Raw genomic sequence first — 16,048 nt, 5'->3', positions numbered from 1 at the left:
GTGATTGCTGAAGTATGGGTTGTACAGTGACATTTTAAAAGAATGATTTGGCTGTTGTTTTATTTTTATGTTCAATTTTTGGCTTTTTTTGTGTTTGTTTTTTTTTTTTTTTTTTGACAGCTCTTCTGCAACAGAACGTCTTTGGCTTGAAAGCAGCCCTACAACTTCCCTATCACCTCAGTTTTCAGTGGGAAACACCAGGCAGCCGGGAGGTTACCTTCTGCCCTCTGAATTTTCAAATGCTGTGCAAGACGTCTCTCTCTTGTCTCATTTCCAAACTCCAGGACTGCAAGTGGTCACCCTGAGCAACGTGGAGAATTCACCAGCAGAACCACAGCAAGAACATGCTCTCAGTAGCAGTGCCCATGGCTGCCTGAGCTACAGGGAGGCTGTCAGGGGCAGTAGCTCTCCTGGAGAGGAGATACAAGCTACTTGCATAGCGAATGCTAGTACCTCTCCTAAAACCCTGAGCTCATCAGTGGCAAGTGCTGAGGAGAGTGACTTTTTGACACAAAACTTTCTTAGAGTGACCTCTGGGCACAACAGCCAGAACAGTGCAGTTCAGCAGCACCGTGGAGGGAACCTGCGTGCTCAACCCCCTCTTCCAGAGAAGAAGAGGTCCTCTGAAGGAGAACGTTCCTTTGCCTCGGTGTCGCCTTCTTCAAGTGGCTTCTCTAGCCCTCACAGTGGAAGCACAGTCAGCATTCCCTTCCCAAATGTCCTCCCAGATTTCTCAAAAATGTTAAGCCCTTCCCCAGTGCCAGGTAAGTTCTTCATCAGAGAAATTCAGAATGCATTAGATTTTATATGAGTTTATAAAAAAGCATTTAGGGGATTTTAAAAGTGGAAGTGAGAATGAAAAAAAAAGAGAGGGAAAAAAAAGCAGTGGAATGGAAATGGCACAGAGGACTTGAATGTTTGCAGTAAGTGGTGCCAGTTCACTGTCTTTGGATGTATTATTCAGAAAACAAGGATGCAGAGTTCTTCCTGCACTTCCTAGATGTGAGCCAAGAGCAGCCTACCTTTTCAACTGCCAAACTACAAGTGAGTAATGTGGAGTCCAATTTCTTTTAAAAAGGGCTGGCTTCTCTCTGCCCCTTTTAGACTTGTGTCAAGAATAGTTAAAAATGTAGATGTGTGTTCACTGGGCCCTATGGTGAGAAGTGTGTATTTAATACAGCTCTCGAACTATAAGAGTTTTTAATATTTTGTGGATTTTGCAAAATGAAGCTTCAAACGCGCTTTCAGAATCTTAGTGTGGTTTATCTTATATCTTACTATATTTTCTGGTTCTAAAACAGCTCAGTGCCTTTAAATTGTCCTAATGATGAGATTTTTTGAGTAATTAAGGTGATTGGACATTAGAAAGAAAAGTAAAAATGCTTTTGTATTTAAAAAATTTCTTGACTTTTTCCCCTTTTATTTTACAGAAAACACAGCTGATAAACATGTGACTGTTAAATTTGTTCAGGACACATCTAAGTTCTGGTATAAGCCCGATATTTCACGAGAACAAGGTATATCAACTGATACATATTCTGGTATATCCATTCACAGAAAAGCTGGTTGGTGAAATCTCGTTAAGTTTTTTTGATACATCCCTGATGTTTAAAAGAAATATAAAACCTAGAAGGGCCACAGACAACCTCACTTAATTTCTTTGGTTGAAAGGCTGCATTTGAGTGTGGAGGGCAGTCAAATAGTCCTTAAAAAATATCCAGTTAATCAGACAAATTATTAACGTAACTGAATGAACTATGAAGTAATTTAGATCTTTATATTTTAAATCTAACTGCTTGAACAAATGAGATGAAAATCTTCCCAACCTATTAATATGCCTCTTTTCTTGAAGTAAAATTCCTTTTAAAAAGTGTTTTAAGATACTGTTGCTGAGGAGGGGGAGCATTTGTTATTTTTTTCTGTGTTTAATAGGATGTTGTTGTGACAAATTATTTCTGTATATCTAAAAGTATCATGTGAGTACTGCTGAATTGCAAGGTTTTACGTATTCATCCTCATCCATCCATCTTTCTGATCCTAAGAAATTCTCAAAACAAACACAAGTATTGCTAAAAAGCTGGGGGCTTGCGAAGCAAAGTACAAAGGTTTTATTAAGATGAGTCTTGAACTTTTTGTCTGTTTTCAAAATAAGTTTAAAATTTAGGGCGACTAGACTTCCAGCAGACTCATGCAAAGCAATTGCAAGTGGTTCCTCCTGGGTAGGTCTTCATATCACACTCGCAGAAGAGATCCCAGAATATAGATGTAAAATATTTCAATGCTTGGACAGTCAGAGAGCAAAATATTCACTTACATCCCTTCCTTTGCTTTAAAACTACTAAGGGAGTGAGACTGCTTTGCAGAGACAGAAACTTGGTGGTGAATGAAAACAAATCTGTTCTGCCTGTTGAAGCTGAATAGGAAGTGAAAACCAGTGCTGTTTAGTGACTGTGGGAATTACAGAGAGCTGTGCAGTCTGTAGCACTTTTAATAAGCTGACAAAATCTAACCAGAAATCAACTAGCTCTTGCAATGGTTGTAGGAATCCTAGTGGGACCTTAGCACCCTTCCCAGTTTAAAAATCAGTAGGGATCTGTACTTCAGGCTTCTTTAAAAGAAGTCTCTGTGAAATTTGGTCAAGGTGTTTCCACTCGGGTCCCCCAAGTATGCTTAACTGTATTTCTGTTCTACAGCAATTGGAGAAAAGGATCTTATTTCCTGTAATCTTGTATTAATTATAGATTTGCAGTTCTGTACGTGTTGAGTCTGTGCATTGTACTTCAACTGTTTTTCTCTTTTTCTTTCCTGGAATACCTTGCAGCCATTGCTGTTCTCAAGGACAAGGAACCTGGGTCATTCGTTGTTCGAGACAGTCATTCTTTCCGGGGAGCCTATGGGCTAGCAATGAAAGTTGCTACACCACCTCCATCTGTGCTGCAGTTAAAGAAAGGTACTTAAGGACTTTATTTATGTATTATTAAACAAGCCATACATAGTAGGAAGTCGTTATTGCTGGGTAATAATCTGTTGGAATCTTCCCCTCTTCTCATAAGTGCAACTTGAATTGCAGGGTACATTTGGTACCTTGTTAAATGCGACTGGTTAAGATGCCTCTTGTACTGTACAGTTTCGCCATGATTTGTGAATCTTTTCAGTGTGGCTGTGCATATGTTGTACCTTCTCAACCTAAAAGAAAATCAGTATCGTCTCAGCAATTAGTCCTCCCTAGCAATCAGACATCTGCATTTGATTCACAGACCACCGTGTCAAGCTTTCGCTTGGCCGGAGAGTTGAATATTTTTGACCCCAAAGTTCTGTTTTCAGACAGTTCTACTTCAGATATAAATCTGAGGAGGTTCCCTAAGGAAAGATGGCGATTGTTTTAAAAGAAGTGGTAAAATACACCCAACTCTGCTGGCTTCAGTGCCTCCATGTGCCTGATGGTTGTGAAAGGTAGAATGAGAAGAACGTATAGAAATTATTAATCGATGTATGGAAACTCAGCCTCCAGTATCTGTAGTGTTCTTGGCTCCATTTGTGCTACTGCAGGGATAGCGGAGTTATTTTTATTGCTACTGTTTTTCTTTTACAAAGCTTATTATGTTTCATTAGTACATTCTGATTGGTGAGCTAAGCAGCAGAGATCATAGGAAAGCAATGATTCTTAGAGTTGTTGTTATGGACGTGTGTTTTTGTCTGTTTTGGTTGGTTGGTTGGTTGGTTTGGCTGTTGGTTTGGCTTTTTTGGGTTTGGGTTTGCTTTCTGTGGGGCTAGGTTAGCAGCCCACCTCTACTGCATTAGCACTTTCAGATTTTGTTTCAATCTGGTATCTTGAAACAACTTTTAATAACAATTTGCCATGTAGTTCTTCTTTTTGTTGCTAATAAACATTAGCAGAACCACTTCAGTGTCACAAAGACAATAGGGGGTCATGATAGTTACAACAAGTACAGGAAGACATGAAAGTTCAAACCCTGCTAGCCTTTAAGAGACAGTTTATGTTGGTAGTACCACAGGCAGGTGAGACTAGCATTCTTCCATGTCTTACTTGGTGATATTTAGCCTTTTTGATTTCCAGTGTTTCATCCCAAAACGCACAAATTTGTTCAGTTTCCTGCAGGGTTTCTTGTTCCGGGCTTCCCCTTCCCATATACCTTGTAGTCATTTATTTTTAATTTTGTGAGAGCATAATGGCAAACAGTAAACTTTGAAAAAGCGATCTTTTCAATATTTACTGAATTAGAAGTTTCTGCTGTCCATATTAATATGTTTATCTGTATTAGTCTGAAAATCAACTCATTGATGTGTTTCCTACTAGATGGGAGTCAAAGGGAGCATTTGCATTTGTTGCTCTTTTGTTAAGGTTTGAATGATTGCGTGGTAGCTTTGTCCCGTTGCTGGGAAGTATCCCTGTAATTATTTGGAGTGGGATTCAGTTTGTAGTTAGTTGTAAAATATTGTGAATGCATCTTTCAAGAAATAATTAGGTTGCTCTAATTATATCTCTACATATGTATGTATATGTTTAAAAGAATGCTAAATCTCAAGGGAATTTTTCACTGTCTCTTGGACTTTGAATCTCCTCATTACATCCAACTTAACAATTTCGGGTTTGTCCTAGATTCCAGGGATAAAAACGGTCTTTAAAAATCTGTTGAAACCTGAGTGTTTCATGTAATATATTTGTTTTCAGGAGCAGAGGCTTAGCATAAAACTGCACATATTTTGAAATTTAAAAATTCACTGAAAGACTTGGCATCATTACCTTCACGTAGCTAAATCTTCTATTGTTTTAATATGGAAAAGTTCTGCAAACAGAACTGTCACTGGAAATTTGAATATTTCTTCGTAGTTCTACTTTCTTGTCACACTGGTTATGAGTTCTTTCAATGGGCGAGTGCATCAAAATTTCTAACCATTCATTTTCCAAATTTCCATTCACATCTGTAGTTGTGACCATGCTTGGGCATTTTGGACAAGTGTATGTTTGGATGTCAGTCACTTATGGATATAAAACCATTTCCTCTGGTTGTCTAAAGTGAGCTAGTTGCTTATTTATTTGTCACAAAATGGCCTTTTTACTACAGCTTGTAATTTAGCAGCAAAGGACATCTAATGTATTCTTCGTGTGCCGTATATAAAACATGGGTCCTCATATGGAAAAACTGCTTCATGAAGACCTGCTAATTTGTGAGAATTGTCAGTTCATTGCTTCTTTACATGAGCTTTCTTTTTCAACACAGTTGGAGATTTCTCAAATGAACTCGTAAGGCATTTTCTAATTGAATGTACTCAGAAGGGGGTACGCTTGAAAGGATGCCCGAACGAACCATATTTTGGTAAGTACTGTGCATCACAGGGACAGAGAAAATGGAAACAGTTTGCATTTGCCAACGCTGACTTCAGTGGAGTGCAATTGATAGAATACTTTGATCGAGACCTGATGACTGCTGTAGGAATCCATTGTAAGATTTCAGGAGCCCTGTACACACTTCCTTAAGTGGATGTGCAGGGTGCACAGACGCACATGACCAAGCTTCAGGCAGTCAGGCTTGTCAGCTTGTCGCTGCAGATAGCTGAGCTGGGTCACTGCTATGGTTCTTATTGATTCAGGACCTTTGCCTTATTTTGTCTTGTTTATATTTATGCTCTAAATAACTGGCTAAAATGAGGCCAGAATGATACATTCACAAAGTACATTATGCTGTGCCAGCCCACCCAATGTAATATGATAACTGTAATGATCAACAGCCAAACACCTCCCTAGCTGCTCACTCATTTGCTTTTCTCAGTGGGGCAGGAGGGGAAAATAGGATGAGAAGGCTTGTGGTTGGAGGTGAAAACAGGAAGATGCTAACTAGTTACTGAGCAAAAGAAACTCAACTTGGGGAAAATTAAAGATTTTCCAATTAAAATCAATATTCAGGCAGCAGGATTTTGAGGAATACATTCAGTGCATAGCTCGGTGTGCAGCTGCAGTGCGAGCTGCAGGTTGAGCGTAAGTCAAGATGCCGTGACTTGCTGACACTTTGTATAACAAAGGGCCTGTGGACCTGTGGTTCAGCCAGGGGACAGGATGCTGAGAGGCACGGCAGGAGCCAGACTCCCAGATTTTCCCCTGCTTAGACTGTAAGGGTATAAAAGCCCAGGGGTTCTTGTGTTTGGGATTCCTCCTGAAGGCACACAACTTGAGTTTTTATTTTGTTATTTAGTTTACTGCACCAAGATTAAATTATTTTAAGTGTTGGGATGTCTGAGACTTTGCTATGGGAAACCTGGGTTGATCCAGTAAGGAAACTGGTCTGACCGTGAGTGTGGGGTGTGTAGTTCCTGCAGAGGGGCCTCAGTCCCAGCTCACATGGTGTGACAGTGATAGCCAGAGTGGCTCCTGGATGATTAGTCAAGGAAGTTTCCTTAGCATAAGAAAAGACTAGTATGTAAATAGCTCTTATCCTTCCCCTTTCCAAAGCTCAATTTCACTGCTTCCCCAAAGACTTCTCTTACCCACTATAGGGGGTGGAGGGTGTATGGTCATTACAAAACAGTTCCTCTGCTTCTTTATCCCTCTCCCAGTTTTTACCTGCTGAGATGTGGGCTTTCCCCAGGGGCTGCCACCCTTCAGAAAATCTGTTCCAGCATGTATTTTCTGTAGACCACGTGTAGACCAGCTCCTTCAGAAAATGTCCATCTGCTCCAATGTGAGGGCCCCCAGAGGCCACAGGGTGTGGAGTGTCAGCCTGGATGTAACCTAACCCTAACCCTCCCACCCCCTGCCACAAGCCTTGTCACATCCACCCAATACATTCATGAAAGGGCCATCTAACATTAAATAAACAAGTGTAAAATGACAAATCCTGTTTAAAGTAAACGTGGATTCAAGTTTGTTAGTGTTTGGCATGAGACTTACTTCAATTCAGAATTTTTAGTCCATTCCTACCTTGATCTCAAAGTACCTGTTTATGGCACATATGTAGCCCTACTAATTATTAGTCTGAGCATCTCCTTATCTCATAATCTTTCAATGTATGCAGCCTCAAAACCGCTTCACAAAGTAGGTGGACAGGCACTATCACACACTTTTGCGGGAAAGACAATGAAGGAATAATAGTTTGGAATAATTGGTCTTTACATTTTTGTAAGAATTGGGTCATCTTTCCATTTCAAAGAAATTTTTGAAAAATGAGGTTGGGTTTGGTTGAACTGGGATTTTTCTCCAGCACGTGGTTATAATGTTTGATGTTTGTTTGTAAATGGGATTGAAGGATAGTTTTTTTGTACAAACAGATTGACAGATATTGTGCTTTCCTCTCACTGCTTAGAGTATAGTATAGACATGCTAATGTCGAGGATGATTATTTTAATTAAGTCAAGTACAAATGACAAAAGCAACTTTGAGTAAAAAAAGAAAAATGTAATAGAGAATGTGATGTACCTCACTGCTGCATTGAATGAAAGGGGTTTTACCCAGGCCATCTTTTACACTTTTAGAAGTACAAAACAGAGGTGTGTGTAGACAGAACACTGGACAGTGAAGGTGGCTAAGAGGTAGAACTGCTCTGTCTTTCTCTGCCTCATAATAGAATAGTGAACTCTTGTGTTCTTATCATCTTCATAAGATTTTACTGCATTTAATGTAGCAGAAGGTAAGAGGTTTGAAAAGAATCTACTGCCTGTATTTCGCCTTTTTTTTTTTTTTTCTTTGTGCTTTCTCCATTTGAAGCAAAGACATTTAGGTTAGGATTTAAGCAGTGTGTTTAAGCAGGGAAAGGGGCATATGATTGTGATTAATGAGTTCAAGATCATCCAACTAGGATGGTGTTGGGAAGCATGAATACACTGAAGTTGACCCAAGATGATCGTGGGTCCTTGGTCTCTTGGTACCAGGAGATTTTTTTTTTAAGGGAAGTAAAAAGGGCCCGTGGTCTATAAAATACTTGAAAACAAACATAACTTGTGCATTCTTTTTGTCCACCAAGTTAACTGTGCATGTGGTTTTACTTTTCTGGTCACAGGGAGTTTGACAGCTCTGGTGTATCAGCATTCCATCACTCCACTGGCGTTGCCCTGCAAGCTCCTTATCCCAGACAGAGGTATGCTTGTTAAGTACAGAAGAGAGACATCCAGGCAAGCTCTGCTTCAAAGTGTCAGTGTCCAAAGGCAGGTGAATGTGTCACAAGTCGAGAGCTAAGCAAAAATGCACAGGGAAGCAAGCTGTGTTTTAAAAGTGGTTCTTCAGTACTGATGATGACCCTTATCCTAGGTGTAGCTGTGAACATACTAGTACTGTGCTATTCCAGTCATAAACATCTATGCATCATGGAAATCCACACAGTAATCTAGCAGGTAGGAAGACAAATGTACTTCTTAGACATTATATTACGCTCATGCATGGTTAGATTTGACCACTCATTCAGGTCTGAGTGGCAAAAGGGCAAGTAAGTTAAGAGCAGAAGGTGCCCTGAGTGTGACACCAGCAGGAAGGACATAGCAACTTACACAGATTCAAATGTAAGTAAATGATCAAAAAGCCTGTGTTGCTTTGTGGGATTATAATTCTGATTTTGGTTATGGTGATTTCATAAGCCACTTTTAGACAACAGCAAAATAATGCTATGCTTGTTTTCTGTTTGCAGATCCCTTGGAGGAGATAGCAGAAACTTCTCCGCAAACTGCTGCAAACTCAGCTGCAGAGCTTCTCAAACAGGGTGCAGGTCTGTTAAACTTTTTCCTTGCATTTGACTGTCACCAAAGTTTGTATCTTACAGGCTGGGAAAAGCTGAAGCTTAGGCTGGACTAAGGACGTGTAAAGGGAGCAGTTAAATTTAGAGTACTGTATAGAAGTGTAAAGGGCAGAGTGTGGATATGTACCAGGTTCTTTCTGTTTTCTGCAGTCAGCTCCTAAGTTCTACAATTATGTATTTGCTTTCCAGTCATGTATTTCATGAGACTCTGAGGTATACAGAGGTTTCTTCAAGCACAGCAGCTTTTAAGCAGTGACATTGCTTTCTTAACTGATGATCTTAGAGAGGATATTTTCAACCTGTGGTTGCAGAGGTTCATGAACTATGTCTGAGGTCGGCAAAAGACAACTAAGGAAGATGTACAGTAAGGTTAAGTTCTTGTTATAGGGGTCAACGATACCACTGGAAAATGCTTACTGTTCTATCAATCTGAAAAAAAACCCAACAACAACCAAACACAATACCCTGTGCTTCGCTTGATGCTGTGCTGCATGTTGTTAGGAAATGTCCTGTGTCTTTCCCATTGGATGCTGTTCTAAGGATTCTCATGCATACTGCAACACCCGTTCTGGCAAGTTAATTTGTCTTACCATGAGTTTATTGCTGTGACAGAAGAACACTGACCAGACCACCTCCAAACAATGTGATGCTGTGCGTTGGTACCATCTGTATCACTCTCAAATGGAGGTATTGGCAGCAGCTGTGTAGGGGCAGCTCTGCTGCTTATCTGCTTTGTTTGTTTACAGCTGATCAAGAGGGAGCTAGTTAAACAGCCTGTCTGAAAAAGTGTGGTGGCATCCTAACTCACTGTACTGGCTATTGCTCTGAGTACCTCTTAGTAATCTTAAGGCTCTCCTAAGAAGAAATGCAGCCACTATGTATGCCCAGGAAATTCTGTCCAAGCCTTCCCTGGTTTTCAGGCTGCTGTGAATTCTCCCTAGGATCTATCCACCGAGTTAGTGCTGTTAGAGCATGAGATACACTTCATTTGCCACTCTCCTTTGAGTTTAGTCTACTACTGGAACCACAAGTGAGTGTTGTGACCAAGCATGCCTTTCTAAGAATGCTGCCTCGTAGCCCTCACCTATTTTAGAGCACTTCTGAAGGAGGCAGTTGCCAAGCTGAGCAGGTTTGGAGAGAATGTTGCTCTTTGCTTGTGCAGCAATCTGCTTTGACATAAAAATGTGAAGTACTACTTCAAGTGCTGTAATTGAGCAGGCATGTGTGGCTGAGGCAATAGCAAGCCTTCGTGAGGCTGTGCTGGGAGTGAGCACATACTGGCTCACTGGTTGGGGTTTCTTGTGGATGACATGGAAAAAAATGTTGGTTTCTCCTTGCTCAGACAATGCTTTTCAAAGAAAAAGAAATAATTCTTCCTTGAGCTGTCACAGAAGAGCTGTCATATCATGGATCATTTGGGGTACTTAGTACATTTGTTTTTAACCTGTTTTGTTGTTGTTTCTGTTTTTAAACTTCAAAGCAGATACACTTTCTCCCTGCCCTTCTTTACCCCACACTTCTCCCACTCCATATGCAAAACATTACATGTTCTCCTAGAATGATTATTTTTTATAGCTGTCTGAAAAACCTAATGAGCATTTCCAGTTATGATCTAAGTGCAGAAGCGGACTAGAAATCCTTTGCTTCTTGGAGAGTGACAGTTGATGACTAGAAATCATACAGATAACAGGCTTTTCCCTAGAACAAACCTTGCTTTATTAAACTTCCTGTTCAGCAACAAAATCTTCTATGGCAAATAAATCATAGTTCTTCATCTCTGTTTCTGCTGATACAGTCAAGGGACTAAGCCTTCTAAACAAATCAAATTGCCAGTCTAAAAGCAGCATTGTTAAGCTGTTGCTGGTAGCGCAGACGCGATCCAAAATGCTCCATGTGAAAGACCGAGAGCAGCAACATTGCAGCACAGCTGCATTAAATACTTTGTTAGACCATGCTTGATGTTCCTAAATGAGAAATCTTTCAGCCTTTCTTACTGCCTTCCCTTTCCTGCAATCCTTTTAAGATGGGAATCTTTGCACTTTACAACACTTTTGAAAAGGGTTTCATTTATTATTTTTTTGTGCTACAGAAGTAATCTACTGTATTTGTAACTGCTTTTTGAACTATCACATTGAGGGCGATCTAGATAAAATGCTGGGCGATTTAATTTAAAAACAAAACCTGAATACAATCTGTTGACACCATTGCACTGTGTGGCAGAAGAGGTCACAGAAGTGGTGATGTGTGTGACTGTGAAAGAAGGGAAGCTTCCTGTGGTGGGAAAGACTCACAGAATAATGAAGAGCTTTAAATCTGTATCAACCATACACAGTAGTGAGGTGAGGAGAGCTTATGGTTTGGAATGTTATTTACAGTTTTAGGTTGCTGCTCGTCATCTTGGATCCCTCTGTGCATTGATTCCAACGAAAGTTATTGAAACCATCGCACCAATGTGCAAATACATTTTGGAAATTTTACCCTTGGAAATCAAATAAATCAAATCTCATGATCTTTCACTGATAGACTTCAAAACTTGAAGTTACTGGGCTAATCATTGTGCTGGAATCGAATTTAGGCTTATGCAGTCTTCAGCTGCGTGATTATATGGTTGTTTTGAAAGTGCCAATGTCTAGCTCTATGGAGATAGTAATAGGAGAAAGCTAAAGTCTTGATTACAGGATAGCCACATGAAAAGAGAAACCATTAGATTTAATTTGATCTTTGCTTTCATAACATTGTCAAGCCAAGCTAAACTGCTAAACAAATTAAATATTAGCATGGTAATTTGTACATGTCAGCTGCCAGAGTTGTAAATTCTGTCCTGGATACCTACCCAAATGTTTTTACTAAACCCAAAATCTGTTGGTACCAGTGTTTAGCTGTGGATATGTATAATCATTCTTGCTTTTCTTAATCTTTTTGTAAATTTGACATTATACCACACTCCCAAAGTAAGCATGTGAATAATTCTATTAATACTATATGATGGTAAGTTATACTGGACAATGTTAGATAGCGCTGTGCTATGTAGTATTATGTAGTACTATAGTACTACTGTATAATTCAATATAAGATTAGTACATATTTTCCTAGTGCTCACTGCAGATTTGATACAAAACCAGGTCAAAAAAGTAACTATTTGGTAGCCTTAGAAACCAGTGAGCATCTATTTTATGGAGATATTTCAGAAGTTACTAGTATCTCTAGGAGAAAAATAGTGCTTTTAGAAGTAAGCACATGCTGAAGCAAAGAATAGGTCTAAAAGTATATGTCCGTAATTTTTATCAGTGTTTTTTTTTTTTCCCCTGAAATCACTAAACATACAAAACATTATGGAATTAATGAGAAGCAAGCTTTGCAACATCTCTCAATTCTTTCTGGGGTGAAAACATTCTTGTCAAACAAGTGAATGGTTTCCTTTAAATATAGTTTAAATACTATTTGAAACTGAAAAATGTTTGAACCTATGCTGCAAATGTGTATTTTCTAATTGGCTGATGTATTAGAACTTAAAAAGCAAAGTATTACCCCTTCTTTCCCCTCGGGAAAGCCTTTGCTCCAGTAGTCCCTACAAGTGTACTCTCTGGTGATGTCTTGTATTTATTTAAATTTCAGGATCTGTGGTTAATATATCAATATAGTCATTGGCTTTAATATAACGGTATTAAAAAGGGAGAGCAAAATGCCTATGACCGTTCCAAGTCTTTCCCCTCTTTCGTTCCAGCATGTAATGTTTGGTACCTGAATTCAGTGGAGATGGAGTCCCTCACAGGCTACCAGGCGGTACAGAAAGCCTTGAGCTTGACACTGATGCAAGATCCTGCTCCTGTCTCAACCGTTGTCCATTTCAAGGTGTCTGCACAGGGAATCACACTGACAGATAATCAAAGAAAGTAAGCAAAGGAGGGATGGGAAGAGAATATCCAGCCCTGTCCCCAGCAAGTGTTGGCTGCTGTTGATTTAATGTTCCTGGTTACATTCTGCACATTCTTCATTTTTGGAGGGTACTAGGATTATCTAAAGAGTCGTGGTGACAGCGTAAGCTGGCTGTAGTACTGGAGCTATGGACATTAGTAGTATTTAAGCTATGTACATTACTTCCACATGGCATATTTTACCTCTGGAAGGTCATTTTGCCATGGCATTTTTTGGTTGCTATTTCTTATAAAAAGGGAAAGTAGTGGTTTTGCCAGCATTTGATATTGAACCTACTCAGTGAAATGATTTATCCTCACAGTGTCTTTCACTAGTATCACCGAACAGAGTTGAACTGAAGCAGATGCTGTGTATCTCCAGTATTTGAAACAGTACTTTGGATAGCCTGTGAGAAACTATGATAAAAAGTTAATTTATATTTACTTCATACTAAATGCTATTTAGGCTACCATGAACTCTTTCAATTTGAAAAATGACAATAACAAAGAAGGGACAACAGGAATTTGTTATAGATGAAAAAAAAAAAAGTGCCAGACTTCTTAATCCTATGGGGTCTGCAAGCCCCATAGGTTTGTAGCAGATCAAGGACAGAACCTTAAACTGTAGTGCTTAGGAGTGTGTATATTTTGAAATGTAACATAATCAAATCATGCACAAGTTCCAAGAAGTTGCATTTTGCACTAACATTGTATCTAAAGGGCCAGTTTTTAGAATACTCCTAAGTCTTTTTTCTTAGCTTGAAGGTCAGTTTTCCTTTGGTTCAAAAAGTTGTGTTGCTTGGAGCAGTTTGGGTGGCTTCCAAAGTCACTCAGAAATAGCAAAAATTTTCATTGTTAAGACTAAAAATAATTAATTTTTCAGATCTGTTTATTGCTTAATATTTTAAGCACCTTAAATGTTTCTGAAATTTGCTTTTTTTCTTCCTATCCAGACTCTTTTTTCGGCGACATTATTCAGTCAATACTGTTATTTTCTGTGCTTTGGATCCACAGGACAGAAAGTAAGGAAGATAAGCAGTATTTTTAATATGCTGTTTGTATTGTTGATCTACCAAAAAAACGCCCACCCCTCCCCCCCCCAACAAAAAAACCCACACAAAAACAAACACCCCCCACCCCCCCAACCAAAACTAACATAGGTTTCATTTTTGTTTCTCCATTTTTTTTTTTTACTGCTTTCTTAATGGACAAGATGGATGAAAGATGGCCTTTCTGCAAAGTAAGTGGACACGTTTATGAGTCTCTTTTAACTGAATGTTTTAGGTGATCAGTTTTTCGATGTTCTAAATTACTTTTGTCAGAGATGTAGAAGGGAAAGCAGCTGTTCAGAGACATAAGTCTCAGCCCACTGTAATTAAGCAAATACTGTTGTCCCCCTTTAACCAGAAGACAACCTAAACAGAGAGGTTCAGGCACTTGTTTCTGGAAAGTGAAGAAGAGTAAGAAAGAGATAGATGGTCGAAGTCCTCTTTACAGTAGTCTGTCCACTGAGATGTGTGTCCCTCAGAAACCTCTCTTTAGGCAATCCCTGATACACCACACCACACCCTCCCCACGGCAGGTAAGAAAACAGCAGTATTGAATCAGATTCAATATATCCCAAGGGTCAGCAGCACTTCTCTGACAACACACAGAGTAGAAGGAAGGGGACAGTCTCCTTCTCTGATTCTCTTCAGAGATGTCCGGTCCATCTGGACCACTGTGTTTAGCAGTCATATGGGGGCTCTGTCCATCAGAGCAGAGGAAGTCTGGTTTATGTGCTTCATTTCTGCAGTATCATTTTGAAGAGAGGCGATGCCTATCTGTCTGTTCTCTGACATACTTTGATTGCTGCCCTTGCAGAGTGTTTGGGTTCATTGCCAGGAAGCAAGGCAGTGCCACAGACAACGTGTGCCACCTCTTTGCAGAGCACGATCCAGAGCAACCTGCCAGTGCCATTGTGAACTTTGTATCAAAGGTCATGATTGGATCCCAGAAGAAGATCTGATGCCTTTCCTTCCATCCTTGATTTAGAGCTCTTCGCTGACTTCACTGAAGGAAATCACTGTGAGAGGGAGAAAGGCTATTCAGCAACAGTCTGAACCTTGTTATTCCCAATAAAGAAAGCAGAGGATGGCCTGTGTACTGTATTTGCAAGAGTTCAGACTTCTATTTGAAGATGCCTCTGACTTCACAAAGCATTATTTCTTTGTTTTTATACCAGAGAAAAAAAAAGCTGGGTGCCACCCAAACCCATGTAGCCCATACCTGTATGAAGCATAAATGAAAAACTTTTCTCCTGAAGGGTTTCTAATGTATCTTCATGTGCTGTTTCTCATCGTTTATTGGAGCAGAAATGCTCATTAGATTGTGCTACTTTTTCGTTCAGAAAGTATATAACCTCCACAAACACACTTGCCGTGGTTGCATCAGTGGTAGCTAGAGACCTTGCAGACATACTCTTAAGAGAACGATCGTCTGAGGAAGACTGTTTGCTCTTCCCTTCGTCTTTGTGATCAGTGATGGGAACTGAATAGAGAAAGGGGAAGAGGTATGTGAAGTGAAGGTTTGTGCAGGTTGATTTCTGATAAGAAAGGAGTGGCAGTTGGAATATTCAGTAAGATAGCTCTATATTTAGTGTTAAGAAGGCTGGGCTGTTTTACTTTGAAAATTTTTAAATAAGAGAGAAGTGGCAGAACAAAAAAAGTTTGTGTGGAAATCTGTAATTAGGGAGGTTTGTGTTGTCTATAGAAAGCACTAAGCAGGGAAGATTCTGCATTTCAATAATTACAGGATAACAATGAGGGGAAAGCAAAGAGAAAAATTGTATAATTTATGTATTTCTTACCTGTGCCAGCTTATTTATAGTAGATCTCAGACCTTGATATGTCATACAGGTCATCTGAAACGATATGATTGCTGAGCTTTGCCTCTTTACTTACTTTGTGTAAGTAAAAGTGTTTAAAACCTGTATAGAGACACTTTTGTGTTACAGGGACAAGATACATCGAGTTTTCTGTCTCTGCAGTACTGATTTGGTAGTAACATTTGTTCCCCTACCTAACAATTATATTTGTGGGTTCTTTTGCCCCATTTTTATTGAATTTTTGAGGATTTTTTGGCTTTTTTTTTTTTTTCCTGTCAGTAGGAACTATTTTTGATTTATAATTCCTTGAGTCAGGAAATCCGAAAGTGAATGGAATTTATTTTGTTCCTCTATCCCATTTCTTGAGAGCATTTATGTCATGATTTCTACAACCATCACACTCGTACATATCTCAGTATCGTTCTAAACACATTGATATTTGAAATGCATAAGAATGTTCTAGTTAGCTTTACAGAAAATTAGTACAGTAGGTGACAGTGGAAGCAAGGAGAGTAAGCCTCTGAGGT

General features: G+C 39.4%; 1 protein-coding gene across 1 annotated transcript in view; it reads left to right on the top strand.

The window, feature by feature from the left end:
• Positions 1-15,489, top strand: part of LOC114070124 (tensin-3-like) — a 54,398-nt gene extending 38,909 nt beyond the window's left edge. Inside the window, exons 6-15 of the mRNA XM_027907347.1 lie at positions 121-764; positions 1,431-1,517; positions 2,822-2,950; positions 5,244-5,339; positions 8,013-8,090; positions 8,634-8,711; positions 12,466-12,634; positions 13,609-13,677; positions 13,869-13,895; positions 14,519-15,489. Coding sequence (XP_027763148.1) covers positions 121-764; positions 1,431-1,517; positions 2,822-2,950; positions 5,244-5,339; positions 8,013-8,090; positions 8,634-8,711; positions 12,466-12,634; positions 13,609-13,677; positions 13,869-13,895; positions 14,519-14,663 — 1,522 coding nt within the window. The 3' untranslated portion in view covers positions 14,664-15,489. The remainder of the gene's footprint in view (positions 1-120; positions 765-1,430; positions 1,518-2,821; positions 2,951-5,243; positions 5,340-8,012; positions 8,091-8,633; positions 8,712-12,465; positions 12,635-13,608; positions 13,678-13,868; positions 13,896-14,518) is intronic.
• The last annotated feature ends 559 nt before the right edge of the window (positions 15,490-16,048 follow it).

The sequence above is a fragment of the Empidonax traillii genome, unplaced genomic scaffold (genome assembly GCF_003031625.1).
Source record: "Empidonax traillii isolate 1590-97213 ecotype Southwest subspecies unplaced genomic scaffold, ASM303162v1 scaffold1443:size107655, whole genome shotgun sequence".
Classification (NCBI taxonomy): domain Eukaryota; kingdom Metazoa; phylum Chordata; class Aves; order Passeriformes; family Tyrannidae; genus Empidonax; species Empidonax traillii.
Note: the sequence above shows the minus strand (reverse complement) of the source record. Positions and strands in the feature narration are given on the sequence as shown.